The sequence below is a fragment of the Oryza brachyantha genome, chromosome 3, assembly GCF_000231095.2.
Source record: "Oryza brachyantha chromosome 3, ObraRS2, whole genome shotgun sequence".
Taxonomy (NCBI): domain Eukaryota; kingdom Viridiplantae; phylum Streptophyta; class Magnoliopsida; order Poales; family Poaceae; genus Oryza; species Oryza brachyantha.
This window is the reverse complement of record NC_023165.2, coordinates 5,633,761-5,647,993: the sequence shown is the minus strand read 5'-3', so window position 1 is coordinate 5,647,993 and position 14,233 is coordinate 5,633,761. Positions and strand designations below refer to the sequence as shown.

At 43.1% G+C, this 14,233-nt stretch overlaps 2 protein-coding genes across 2 annotated transcripts; both read right to left on the bottom strand.

The window, feature by feature from the left end:
• Positions 1-132: 132 nt before the first annotated feature.
• Positions 133-5,810, bottom strand: LOC102707196 (wall-associated receptor kinase-like 14). Its single transcript, XM_006649598.2, has 3 exons — positions 5,044-5,810; positions 3,761-3,835; positions 133-1,678 (listed from the first exon to the last, which is right to left on the bottom strand). The coding sequence occupies exons 1-3, from the start codon at positions 5,804-5,806 to the stop codon at positions 408-410; spliced, it is 2,109 nt and encodes a 702-aa protein (XP_006649661.1). The 5' UTR covers positions 5,807-5,810; the 3' UTR covers positions 133-407.
• A 2,393-nt stretch (positions 5,811-8,203) lies between these two features.
• On the bottom strand, positions 8,204-14,141 carry LOC102710008 (conserved oligomeric Golgi complex subunit 6). The gene is made up of 11 exons (XM_006651124.3): positions 13,800-14,141; positions 13,653-13,705; positions 12,999-13,146; positions 12,740-12,847; positions 12,209-12,276; positions 11,709-11,832; positions 11,478-11,624; positions 10,885-11,145; positions 10,523-10,807; positions 9,401-9,544; positions 8,204-8,835 (listed from the first exon to the last, which is right to left on the bottom strand). Exons 1-11 carry the CDS (start codon positions 14,013-14,015, stop codon positions 8,320-8,322), a joined length of 2,070 nt encoding a protein of 689 aa, XP_006651187.1. The 5' UTR covers positions 14,016-14,141; the 3' UTR covers positions 8,204-8,319.
• Between the last annotated feature and the right edge of the window lie 92 nt (positions 14,142-14,233).

Sequence of the window (14,233 nt, the reverse complement as noted above, 5' to 3'; positions counted from 1 at the left end):
GTTCTAGCTAAACTAGTGGAGGAGAGAGAGATTTTGAAGAATAAAATGAGGAGTAACATGGTAAAAACACATTGACTTGGATTATAACATAAAATTTAGTCTCGTAAATTTTCCTCCTAAATTTAGTCTTCGCACATGTTGCCTGGTGTCCATGTAATGTTCTGTTATCTCACGTGTTGTTTATCTACCATAGGATACACAAGTGATGATTTGGACATAGTATCTGTTCCCACCTTCTTTGCATGCCATGATCCCAAATGTACATTTCACTTCCCTCTGTGTTCAATAACACGGTGTGATCAAATAGAGAGGAACCGGTTGATAGATGCACAAAAGATCAATTACAGATCGTTCTAATGCTACTTACATCTAAACCTTCGAGAGACGGGAGACAGAGAAGTTTTCAGTTAGTTTAGGGAGCTATTCCTCAGCAAGCTATTTGAAGAAGGGGAGCTCTTATCGCTGAACCACCTCTCCTGCACGGACACGGGGGAGTCGGTGACCGTACCCTTCGCCGTCTCTTGCTTTGCCACCGCGTTGGCCGCGGCCTGCCTCCTGCTCTTCGCCGTCCCCCACGACTTCTCCGTGCAGCGCGACGGAGCCGACGAGCAGAGCGATGACGTCGTCGACATGAACGTGGCGTCGTCCGTGGACGGCGCCCACCCGCTGACCTGAATCTGGTCGAGCTCGTCGGCGACCTCGGCCATTGACGGCCTCATCTCGCTGTGGAACGCCAGGCACCGGAAAGCCAGCTCCGCCACCTTGTGGATGGACGTGAGCGTCCAGGCGTCCCTGTGCGGGTCCAGGAAGGGGTCGACGATGTCGTCGAGGCAGCCCTTCCCGATCCTGTCAACGGCCAGCTGCGCCAGGTTGACCTCGCTGCCCGCCCGGTTGAAGTCGACGGCCTTCATGGCGGTGATAATCTCGACGAGCACGACGCCGAAGCTGTAGACGTCGCTCTTGTCGGAGAGGTGGAAGTTCTGGTGGTACTGCGGGTCGACGTACCCCGGCGTGCCCTGCGGCGCGGTGGAGATGTGCGACGAGTCGACGGACGTCATGCCCATCCGCGACAGCCCGAAGTCGGCGACCTTGGAGTTGTACTCGTGGTCGAGCAGGATGTTGCTGGACTTGATGTCGCGGTGGTAGATGGGCGGGTGCACCTCCGAGTGCAGGTACGCGATGGCCTTGGCCGTCTCGGCGGCGATGCGGAGGCGGACCGTCCACGGCACGGCCGGGCCGCGCTCCCGCTGCAGGTGCTGCGCCAGCGTGCCGTTGGGCATGAACTCGTAGACGAGGATCTGCTGCCCCTGCTCGATGCAGCAGCCGAGGAGGCGGACGAGGTTGCGGTGGCTCACCGACGACACCAGCTTCACCTCGTTCATCACGCGGTCCAGGCCAGCGTTGTCGCGCTGCTTGATCCGCTTCACGGCCACGAGGCGGTTGTTGCTCAGCCGCCCGGCGTACACCGTGCCATACGCGCCCGTGCCTAGGCGCTGGTCCTCGGCGAAGCCATTGGTGGCGCGCTCGATCTCGCGGTACGTGTAGAAGGGCACCGTGCAAGACGCCTCGGACAGCAGCCGCTTCGTGGTCTGCTGGGTGCGGATGACCGCCGACCGCCGCCGCAGCAGGTGGTACACCAAGCAGGTGACGCCCATCACCATGGCTCCAAAAACGATTCCTGCGTTGCGTAAGTGCAAACAATTAATCCATCATGTAATTAATGCTCAATTGCGAGAAATACTCAAAGGTCTTCTCCACGAAGTGGTGGGTAGTCGGTCTGGAAGCCTCACTTTTACCCATTTAATTTATATTAGGTCCTTCTCTAATATCCGAGTTTTGTAGTAATGCTCAATTGCAATTGGGGTTGAGCCACTAGTAGTTTTTGGCTGGTGTAGTTGCCTACCTTCATGCCAATTAGGGAAGCAATTTTTTAGCACACGGGTGTAGGTACATCCGTTGCTTGCATGTCATCTAAATAGTCATAAAAAATTATGAAAAAATTTAACAAAATAGTTTAATATGAGTTATATTACTCCACCAACATGCAAGTTTAAATTCAACTTCTACAAGTTATAGCAAAAATAACAAAAACAATTATGAATATGCGTATACTTAGTTTCAGTTTTATTTATTTTTTTTGCTACAATTTGTAGAAGTTGAATTTAAACTTGCATGTTTGTGAAGTGATATAAATCATATTAATCTATCTTGTCAAATTTTTTCATGTTTTTTTATGACTATTTAGGTGACATGCAAGCATACGGGTGTACATACACCCGTGTGCTAAAAACTATTTTCCGGCCAATTAGCCAAACAGGAACTAGGCTGAGAGATCAATAACTGAAAAAATAGCCAAATTCTGGATTGCCAGACCTGGTAAATAAAAGATAAGGGACAAACCCATTTTCTTGTCCGGAAATCAGCCCATTTTGGCAGGGCCTCAACTCTACTGCCCAAATAGTTTGAACTTTATATAATATGGGCCTGAATACTGACCGAGTTCAAAGCCTATCTAGTGCTAGTTTGGATTTTGAAACATTGAAATTCTTCTGCACACATTTTCCAGTCAGGGTTCAAGTTACCGCCAATAACCAACCCCCACGGTTACCGTGGTAAGCGGTCAAACCACGATGATATGTTATCAATTACCGGTGGTTTGATTTGAATGAAGTTTGATCAAATTCAAAAATTTTGAAAAAAATTGGGGAAATCGCAAAAAAAACACGGTTATACATATGGAGTTGCAGAGTGGTTTGGTAATGAAATTTTGCGAAAATAACATTTCTAAGATCAAAGTTATGTAATGAACACTGTAACATTTCTACTATATTTCATATTTATGTTATGGTGCATACATGAATTTTAAATATCAATCATGTTGTATATTAATTTCTCAACTGTGAATGCCATCTATAATTGTTTGAATGTCAAACTTTTAGCAAAGGTCATGCTCAATTTTTTTTTTTGCCAACTAATATATCCTGCATGTTTCAAATATACCATAGTAGTTATTTCCCTTTTTTTCATGATTTTTAAAACATTGTAGGATTTTTTTTTCATTTATAGTCGACTCAGATTGAACTTGACGTGGTATTTTTAGCAAAACCGCATAATAGCCACGTGAAGCCATACGGTTTTGTCAACAAAACCACAGAAATCGTGGAGTTTGAATTCAAATTTTTTGAACATTTTTCGTGGTTCCACGGTAACTGTGCTACCGTGGGGTGCTAGTAACGGCTCTCTTGATGTTTTCGGAAACCCTTTTCAAAGCCTCAAACTCATCGGTTCCATATAAATTTGTGTACGAACATACTACATGGGTCCTTTCGAAAGTCTTGAAATGTTCGGCTTGAACATATTTAGGTGGCAAGGGAGTAATATTGGTGTGTGCTTCCATATACCTCTATCACAAAGTTTACAATTACCTGTTTGAACAATATTGAATGTTTTGGGGTGAATACTGTTCGGTTTAGATGTTTAGGATGGTATTTAGATTTGCGTTGGAAGTTCGAGGAACTTTCCTAGGAAAAAGAAGTTAATATTAGCACCATCCTCCTAAATATTACTTATATAGCCATGATGGAGCTGTGTTTAGAACGCTCTATCTTCATATCGTACGCTCTAAACATTGTCTTTAATTTTCTGGATTCTACTTGTAAGATCGAGTAGCAAACTAATGTCAAAAACGAGGCAAAACAGTTGTTTACTAAAAAAAATCCCAACCCCTTTTGGACAAAACTAGATATAATCAAGGAGTTACCTGCAATGAGAAGGCCGATTTGAACCAACTTGCCACATGATCCTGATAGGTATTTTGAAGGATTACACTTCGGAACTGAAAAAAAAGACATCAGTGTGAGATTCAAATAGAAGAGGGGAACAACGGAGGAACTGGAAAAAAAAACATCAGTATATCAAAGTCGAATTCACACATTGAGAAAAATCAACATAATTTATGTAGCAGATTTGAAATATTCTTTTTCCAAGGATGAAGTTGCTCAGAGAAGGTAAGCATGGGTCAAAAAAATATAAGGTTTAGGTGTTTAAATTTTATCACATATATAAGGAATTACGGGTATAATTCTTCTCGGGAATATAAGAGATTCTGGAGTACTAGTTTCCCAATCCATCCAACCACTACCGTTATTACTCACTGGTAGTTGCATTGCTATCACACTAATTTCTCTTTAACCTTAGTCTTAGCTAAACAATTGTGGAAGGAAGGAGTATGTATTTTTCTTAGCAACTGGTTTCTTATTTATGAATGATTATGTGACCCAACACAATCTATATGACTATATGGGACGTCACTATGTCAAGCAAATAAACAAACAAATATTCCCCGGTATATATAGGCAGGCAGGCTGGCAAGCATCAAAGCCAACATATCAGAAAATTATTTTTTCGAAAGCTTCAAGATGCCCAATATAGAACGGAGTAATATATAAATGGTACTATAGCTAAAGCAACTTCCCCAAAAAACAAAAGTTCTGCTAGTATTAAAATCAAATATATATCCTCTAAATAGTCGAATATACTCCTATGTCACTTGTGCGAGTAGTACATTACGGTTTGACACCTATGAAGTACGAACCACCCAATTCAAAATAATTAGCTTGAACTACCAGTCGCTTACATGTGTGACGCGGTATGAGAACCAGTTGACATCAGTTGCAGTTGTGCAAGGAATGTTATTGTCAACGCTCTCGCACGTACCTACCAGTAACTGAGGCTGTTTTATTTTTACTTTAAAGGTCGGTAAGCAGAGCCTTTCGCTGCTCAATCAGATGATGATTAAGTTAATTGTTCATCTTTAACGCTCATTAGCCATTGGTCCAATCCTTGGCCTGGCGCTGCGGCTTAGCTAGGTGTGTAGTCAATCAGGCACAGGATAATGCCTACTATACCGTCTGCTCCGGAGAATTAATGGTTAAGTCGAGTGGCTTGAATAGTTAGCTCGCAGGATTTGACTGACCAATTCAATAGACCAAAAGGTAGAGCAAAGGAGCAATCCAGTGGATACCATCCAGCCATTGCACTGACCTTTCCGGCAACCGGCGCCGGCGGCGTAGCCGTCGCCCTCGAACCCCTCCGGACACTCGCACCGGAAGGCCTTCTGCTGCGTGGTCGGCGCGGTGAACTCGTCGCAGCTGGCGTGGCTCGAGCAGCGACACTGCCCCTGCACCCACCACTCCAGCTCCAGCGCGGTCAGCTGCAGCGCCGGCCCCGACGTGTTCGAGTAGATCGACGACGACACGAGCCCGGCGCACTCCGAGCCGAGCCGCCGCATCTCGCTTCTCGCGAAAAGGTTTGACCCGCTGTTCGCTCCGGTGGGAGGCAACACGCAGCGGATGGAGCTGCAGCTCTTCTCGAGGTAAGCCTCCGGCGGGATTGTGCAGTTGCTGGTGAGGGCAGCGGACCGCGCGTCGCACGAGCTCACCACCAGGGCGTTCTGCACCGCGGGCGCGTAGTTGTCGGTGAAGAGCGCCTCCAGGGACGCGTTGAGCGAGCGGGAGCAGTTGGGGGGCAGGGTGAGGACGAGGGCGCGCGGCGTCACGTTGGTTACGAGCAGGCCGAGCTCGCGCCTCGCGCCGAGCCACGCGACGCCGGAGGCGTCGTCGCAGCCGAGCCGCACCGCGCAGCCGCTGGAGAAGCCGAACGGGTAGGGCACCCTCAAGCCGCCGCAGCTCCGCGTGCAGCTGCTGTTGCCTCCGCCGCTCGCGGATCCCGCTGACCCGTGCGCCGCGTCCATCAGCAGCAGCAGCAGCAGCGTCACCGGCACGAGTAGCCGCGCCGCGCACTGCATCTCCTGCGGGACGCCGGCTATCGCTTCCGCGCGAGGCGTCTCATCCGACTATCCGCGCCGAGCGGCGGAAGCGCGCTCGTTGCTGCGCGCGCCGTGGGGAATACGGGCATACGGCGAGGCGCGCGCTCGGGAAGTTGGAGTTGGACGGGTGGGTGGTGGCTTTGCTCTGCCGCCGCGGCTGGTGATGCCTTTCCTTGGCGCAGAATTCCGCATTAAACACCAGGCCAAGTCGGACCAACGACCAACCTACTCCTGCATCTCCTCCCTCTCTTACCCCATCCTGTACTACACAGGCAGCAGCTCATCGCTGGGTCCCCCTGGCGGAGTAACGCCACGATACAACCGTGCAATCTGGCATGAAAACCGATCACTAAGGAGTTGGTTTGGATAGACTTATTACAAGTCCATTCACTTTAGTTCTTTTTAGCCTCAAAGCGACTAAAAGAATTATCTAAATCTATAAATCTATAAGCGATGTGTTAAAAGGGATTAAAGGTATATAGTACATATACTCTACTACTCTAGACCTATAGTTGTGTGTGGTTTGTACTATTGAGTAAGTCGTTTTATGATGTTTTGGTCTCTTTTAGTTTCTCTAAATAAACATGATAGAACTAAAAGTGACTTATATTTTAGTCCCTAAGCTTATAAAAACAAACATCATCTAAATTATCCATCACTTTCATCCTGTTCCTCTTGGCCGTCATGGGGAGGAATGCAGGAGCCGTCGTCATCTGGACACCCGTTCCCACTGCCCGCACGGACCCGTAAATCGCTCTCCCGTCGCTGTCACGGCGGTCGTCCACGCCCCCGTGGCAGTGGACCGGCGACTCGCACCCGTTCCACCCTTAAAACACGTAGCCCACTTGCCCGCTGCCCCGCTCCGCCTGCCAGCGCACGAAACCGTCGAAATAACCCAAAAAGAACGACAAACCTACGGTCTGATCAAACGGAGAAAACACAACGAGCAGGCAGCGGGTAGACGGTTCTTCTTTTCTTTGTAGATATAGATCATTTTGTCCCAGTTCGAAGTCTATCCATGTCTTACATACGGACTAAGAGGTTAATTAGGGAGTCAACCTAATCAATGCTTAAAGACTAATTTAGTTGTACTGGTATTAGTAGTTAGTAGTACGCTCACATAGTAATTAGTAAGGAGACCGGCATTGCATGAACTAATCCATCAGGTCGATGGAGCAAACCATACCAACCTAATAGGTCTTTACTTATGAAGCCATTTTTGTTAAGAACTCTTTTCCGGTACTCTTTACTAGCAGTAAAATTTAATGATATATTTTTATCAAATGATTGCGATTAAATTATACTACCAATGATATTAGGAATAGTAGAAATTTATAGAGGTATTATTGGCTTTTTAATTATGAGCTGGAAAGCATAGGTTATTTGGGCTGCCGCGGATCGCAACCTTGTCGCCACGAATACGCACACACAAAAAACTATCTTCTCTTCTAACAGACTGCCAAGGTCACATATGTATTACCTTTTTATTTGCAAAAAAAAATCTAAATTATGAAATACTATTAATCAATTGATTAATAAATTACTAAAATACCATTTTTAATCAAGAGCTCGAATTAATTCTACTGATAATATAATACAGCTAGTCAAGGAAAGGTGTAGTGCTAATACTACTGATGAAGCAATAAGGGATTACTGAATCCTTTCGACGAAGTTGTGTTGATCTACTGCAAATTGTTCTCTAAGTTGACCTTATGGAACATGCCTAACATAATTACAGTTTTTAAAAGGACGGAATGGAAAACAAGACGTGTGCGTCGTGGAAATTAAGGATACTAAACGGATTATCATAAAATTAAATGGATTACGATCCAACCAAACCTGTGTAACTTGTCCCGTTGTCCCTGATTAGCTGCACTTATTTCCAACCTGCCAAACTTCAGATGTTCCTCGCTGCAGTCAACCACTCTAGCTGGTCAATGCGCCAAATCAGCGCAGTAGCAACTCGATCGAACTTACAAAAGGGGCCACAAGAAAGGGTCAAATAAGATCAACTGCTATTCTACAAGTGCCCAGTACTGAAAATATAGATAAGGATACAGTTAATTTGGATATTCTGAAGCTTAAAAGGAGAGAATGTTATGCAAATGGGTACAGAAGGACAAACTTACCAATCTGCATCTGAGCATCCGAACTGCCACTTGTTTGACTTTATTAGTTGGCCCGTTGGATGAAGCAAATCAAGTATCGTACGCACCCATTTTTTAAAGGGTATAAAAATGCATTAAAAAGACGTGGATTTGAAACTAAATATCCACTTGCAAAAACGTGCAAAGATATACAAGAGAGACACTATGCTTCAAGCAGTTTTAAATGAATTTGAATACAAGAGAATCACTATGATACAAGTGTTCAGTAAAGGTGTTAACCACTTCAGTAAATGAAACCACATCTTTTGGTAGCAAATATACACCATACTGATTGTATAGAAGGGTACTCTCATTAACATTGTATCCGAAGATTGTGGGTAGACCTCAGATTTCCAGTATAGTTCTTATCTGCTCAGGAGTGTGTTTTACTAAAGATCTTGGGTCAGGGTAACAATTCTTTGGATCCACCACTGCTTTGTAGATAAGTTCATAAGCTTCTGCCAGAGCTCTAGCCAAACCATAACATGCATCAGAACGTAGCCTTGGTACCTGCAGCTGCTCAAATTCAGGCAAGGAACCTTCTGTTCCAGTCACGAGGCCATAGAATGCCTTTAAGCATTCCAACAGCATTTGTGGTGATGTCTCCACAATATCAGCCAAAGGTCGTGCGTCATCCTTGATGCCAGTAGAGCTATAGTCCTCTATGTACGTCATCTTATTTGATAGTCCACATTTCCTAAGGATGCTATCAGCCTCTTTATCTACTAGGGTGTGCAAATGTGTTTCAATCATAGATCGAAGGTTGTTAATATAGCTTGTAGCAACCTCCTGGCCCATCAAAGGTTCCTGAATAGCTGACAAGCAGTTGATGAGGTAGATTTTCGATGATGATTCACCGCTCTGCACATTTTATGACAGAAATGAAGAAAATGGTAAATCTCCATGTAAGGCAAATGTCTAAAAACGAATCGCACAGCTGAAGCAAAGTCTATACAATTGAAAGGTTCAAAGCAAATCGGTTCTGACCAGTATCAGAAATCATATTTTCATCAATCTGATTTCCATTGACAAAGTTTTAACTCAGAGAGTGATACGAATCATTAAATTTATAACATGTGTAGTTCCTCATTAAAGCCAGTGTTCAGGAATTGAAATTCAGATTGCATGTAATTTAGCATGTGTAAGAGCAATATTAATAAACCACGAGTGTTTCCCATATCTAATGACATCAACATATGAGAACTAGAATCGACCATTACGGACCGTTACCAATTCAGAACTAGAAATGAGGAGAGAAAAAAGGTTCAAAGGACCCACATTTTGCTGGTCTAAGTGATCCACATTCTACAGTTAGACTTTAAATATTACCTGTGCCATAAGCTTAGTATACAGTAAAGTAGCTGAATACTATTCCATTTACTCCAGTGGTTCTATATACAGGACAAAAGAATTATATGCTACTAACCAGAAAGGATGTAGACGAATTCTTAGATAAAATAGCATCAACTGAGATTGAATCTCTATTATTTCCAATGGGATCAGAACTAGTTCTACCACGCCGTGCAAGTGTCCCTTTTGACTTTTGTGCCTCTGCAGCTTGCTCACACATCTGAACAGCAACTCAGAAATATCAGTAACAATATATTGTGGAGAAGACATACAGCAGATAACATCCCAACATTCCATGGAAACAAGAATAAAGGCACATATTACAGAATAAATATTATGTACAGAAAATGTAAAACAGAAGAGCTGTCTAGGTAAAGTAGTAGTATAAGCTTTGCACCATCATTATCATTATCATTATCATTATCATTATTATTATCATTATCATTATTATTATTATTATTATTATTATTATTATTATTATTATTATTATTATTATTATTATTATTATTAAACCATCTGTAGTAATTGGTTGCACCAGATATAAAAGTACAGTAACAAAGCAGTTTTTAGTCACTGGTCTATCAATGTGAATATGGAAGTCTATAATCATTAGACGCATTAACGCTTATGTCACAAAACTGCATAAATAAATGGGAGAAGCTCAAGTGTTGCCAAGTACATTGCTGCTAATTGCTAGAGATCATATATCTGAAATACTAAATCAGTATAAATTTGATACTATATGTCCCTTAGTTTATAGTACTCAATTTTATACAATTACACATAGAAATTCTAAAAATAGCATAAAAGTCATTTATAAAAAATATAAGGAACGGTTATTTTTGGCTGGCGCGATGGAGCAAACATTGCAACTATGCAATGTATAACAAATGACATTAAGCAGGGTAGAACGATAAAAGCTTTCTTGAGTTGAATATCTGTTAAAAAAAAGAATATGTCAAATACAGACACTGGTACACTGTTAACTCCCAAATAGCCCCATGATATTGCACTAACTTTAGAAGTCAGAGTGGCCTATCCCTATCATTGGAAAAGGAAATGATAACTATGCAAATTTGCACTATGGACAAACTTTAATCACATGAATGAAATGGCAAAACTTAAGTTACGAACCAGTGAACCACACCTTTCAGATATATAAACAAACTACAAAGCACATCAAATACACAAAACTGACCTGAATTATAGGATCCAGGATGGCAGAGATGACAGGATCAAAATTTGGTCTTTTCCCAGAAGCAGGAACCATCATGCTATTGTAGGTATTTATAAGTTCAAGCAACAACGAAATTCCTTCTCTCACTGCAGGTGGGGGAGAGAGGTCAACAGCAACAAGTGGAGGATATCGCAATAACTTTTCTCCACGGCTCTTTAGGATGTTGAAGAATGTCTGCTGCACTGCATCTCTAAGGGACCATATTGTATTGCACAGTGCTGTGTCTCCACCCAACAGGTCTGATATCTAGAACAGAAAACATTATTTGTAAACAGAACAGCTCATGGATTTACCAAATGGAAAATATAGTATGTCAGACTTACTGTGTAACCATAGAATTCCAAGGTATTACTAAGTTTGTAAGAAATTATCAGGCTTGGTTGTGACTGCATAACTTGCTCAACTCGAACTTTAAATGGTCGACAAGCCCCTTCAAAAATCCTATCAAGAACAAAAGTAATATCATGATCTCCTTTGGAGGCATCACCTTCTCGGACAGAATGACGGCGAGTAGTTGGGCCACTGTCAGTCATTGCATCCGGATCAAGCAACACAACTATAAGCTCTCTTTCAGATGCCAGCGCCTACACAATGAAAGATTTGAATTAAGGGGTGCTAAAGCATTGTCTTACAGGAACATATTTATAGTGTATGTTTATGCTAATTATTTGGGAGAAAAAAGGATTCATGATTCATGTCAGGTATATCAGATGGATCAAGCAACAGACACTCCTTCAGATGGCAGTGTCTTCAGAAATTGGAAAACAGAAATTTGGGAGGTCTAAAGTGTATCATAAAGGCACGGATGCAAGGTGTGTGTAATTGTGCAACTATTTGGAAGGGTGACATAAGAACATGAAATCAACTCATCCCTGGTTCCTACACTAGGACTAAGGATAGATCAAAGAAAACACACCTGATGTAGCCACCCAAGCATATCGCCAACATAGCGAAGAGGATCATGAGCATGCACTTCTATTGGTCTTGGGAGCCCTCCAGGTCCACCTCTAGTAAGAGCACTTATAAACCGCCTGAACAAGGCATGATGTCTCATATTGGCAACCTGTGGATGCAGATTTAATTGTGGCAATTTTACTATGTTGAAACGTAAATTCAGTACGTAAAAAGGGTATATAACATAGCATACCTCTTCTGCACAGTACTTAAACAGAACAGGTCTTTCCTTCAGGCATCGAACAGCCTTCTTTAGAAGTTCACTTACTTCAGGATTGTCAGTATCACCTAATCTTTTACATTCAACTTGAACCCACCTGAAAGGAAAACAACGTGAATTACACCAGTTGAACATCAATTACCAAGTGAACATGTTATAGAGAGCAGAATGAAATAGTGGTTTGGTTAATTCTGAAGGTTTTATGTTATTTATCAAACCAATTCCTCAGTCATACCTATTAACGAAATTAGTGGTTAAACTTCATGACAAAACTCATTGGTGCAGCATTAAGAGAATAGATCAACAACTAACGAAGTAGGCAAAAAAATATATGGAAGCATAATAGAGATATCACCACTAAAAGCAGATGAATGAAAATCGTAAATCCTATAGTGGAATAAATGCTGAGATCCAAGGTAAGTAAAAGAAATGACAGAAAAAATAAGAGAAGATTACTATAGGACAGCCAATACCTGCATAACCTTTCATAAGCTCCTTCTTGGTAGACAGACATCATATCCATAAGCTCCAAACCAGCACGCTGAATAAATATACCAAAATAAGATACCAAAGTAAACACTAGTTTCTCTTGAAATCAGCAGTTAGTAATTTAAGCAATAAAACAAAAGTTGGAATGTCAAGGAAATGAAATATAAGGATGGTGGCTTCAACTTATTGGCATAATTATAGAAAAACCACTTTCTTGGTATAGTTTAGGGTGGTCTTTAGCAATAATTGGGTTAAAAGAAATCATAACTATGGAAAATTCCAAGCTAAAAAAGTTGCAACTAAAATCCTATCAGGTGCTTCTATTCTGTAGCAGCACTCATTACTATTTTTACTTCATTAACAAGATCCTTCTTCGTCACTGACAACTGAAAACCCAATTGTCCTACTTGGGTTGAAGGTTAATAGTTTGTGTGTGGCAATATGTACAGAAAACATTGATTTTTTTTATGATCTGTTACGTAAGTTTATTAAATTTGAGGATTAAGCGTCAGTACCTGGTGGTGTGTTCGCAGCAGAACCTTGCAGTTTGAATGTATTTCTTGGACATGCAACAATGCCTTGAAGAATTTCTCATCTATCTCTTCATCCCGGAGTGCATGTATCTATTAATAAAAAAAAATAGATGAAGATCATGGACATAGAAAGTCAAGGTTGCAGTCCCTAAAAAATTAATAATGCATCAACGTTTGGCAACCAAATGATTGATTCATTGTTTAATTCATTCTATCATGGGGGGGGGGGGGGGGGTATTACCTCTTCATTCGAAAGTTGGTAATCCCTCAGGAAGCATGACACGATTTCTTGGCGCTGTGTGATAACCTCAAGTTCTTGTTGCAGCCTCTCTGTTGTACTGATGATATCGCCCGTACTTGCACTACAACTTCCCAATGCTTCCTCAATCCTAACAAAATGAAACAGAATAAATCAGCATCAGTAGACAAATGAAGCAGAGCATGCCTTGAGCTTTGTGCCTGATAAGAGGAAAACAGAACTACAATGGGACAAGCATTGGGTAACAATATAACCAATTATGTAATGATTCTTCAGTTTATTTGAACATAGCCTTGTAGCTAGACATTTGGATTGTTTCAATACAAGACAAGTAGGCACCAAGTGTCAAACTATGTTTAAAAACAAAGGAGTAAATTCCATGTAGCAGAGCATCTGGTTATAAAATCATCATCCCAACAACTTGGCTCATGGTAAAAAGGTAAAAACCTTCTGCAAATACACTTCAGCATCATGTATGCCATAAAATGCTAAGTACCAGATTGCATCCAAACACCAACTGTTCCTACAAATAGACACGATTAAGGTTACCCTAATCTAAAGTCAGACCAGGATTTCGGTACAATTTCACGCAGGCATAAAAAGAACAAAAAACGTGGAAATGGATGGTACACTCACTTCTTCCAGGAGTCGTTGAGCGCGTGCACCTCCCCCTCGACGCGATCCAACGCCTGAGACAGAACGAATAATCAGTCACAGACTCACAGCCCAAAACGACTGGCTCACGACGCGGTGGGTAGCAACGGACCAGTAGCGAGAGCAAACCTTATGGGCAGGAAGGGAGGCGTCGAGGAAGTGGCGATTGATGGTGAGGCCGCGCTGCTCGACGGAGGACTTGAGGTTGCGGCGCGCCTGCGGCGTGTTCTGCACGTAGAAGGTGGAGAGCGCGCCCAGCGAGGCGAGCAGATCCGGGTTGTCCGTCCGCGTCTCCAGTACCTTCTTCAGCTTCCGAGACACCCCCGGAGCGAGTGCCGCCGCCATTACGGCCTCCGCGCAGCCGCACCCACTGCCCTCAACGCCGCCCGGTTGGCGATCTCCGGCTTCCTGCTTCCCCCGCCAGGAGTTCGCTGGTCTGAGATCTCGGGGTTGGGGGAGACGGGGAGGCGTCGGGAGTGGCCAGGCTCTGCCGGCTACCGTGCCGTGTACCTGTGTTGGCTGCAATGCTGGACTGACTTGAGGCCCATGAAAAGCCCGCAATA

Coding starts and splice junctions, on each gene's coding strand:
- LOC102710008 (XM_006651124.3), bottom strand. CDS start 14,015: ATGGCGGCGGCACTCGCTCCGGGGGTGTCTCGGAAGCTGAAGAAGGTA. Junction 11,625..11,708: donor TTAAGTACTGTGCAGAAGAG/GTATGCTATGTT, acceptor CTGCATCCACAG/GTTGCCAATATGAGACATCA. Junction 8,836..9,400: donor ATTCGTCTACATCCTTTCTG/GTTAGTAGCATA, acceptor TAAAATGTGCAG/AGCGGTGAATCATCATCGAA.
- LOC102707196 (XM_006649598.2), bottom strand. CDS start 5,806: ATGCAGTGCGCGGCGCGGCTACTCGTGCCGGTGACGCTGCTGCTGCTG. Junction 3,836..5,043: donor CGGCGCCGGTTGCCGGAAAG/GTCAGTGCAATG, acceptor CTTTTTTTTCAG/TTCCGAAGTGTAATCCTTCA. Junction 1,679..3,760: donor AATCGGCCTTCTCATTGCAG/GTAACTCCTTGA, acceptor TACGCAACGCAG/GAATCGTTTTTGGAGCCATG.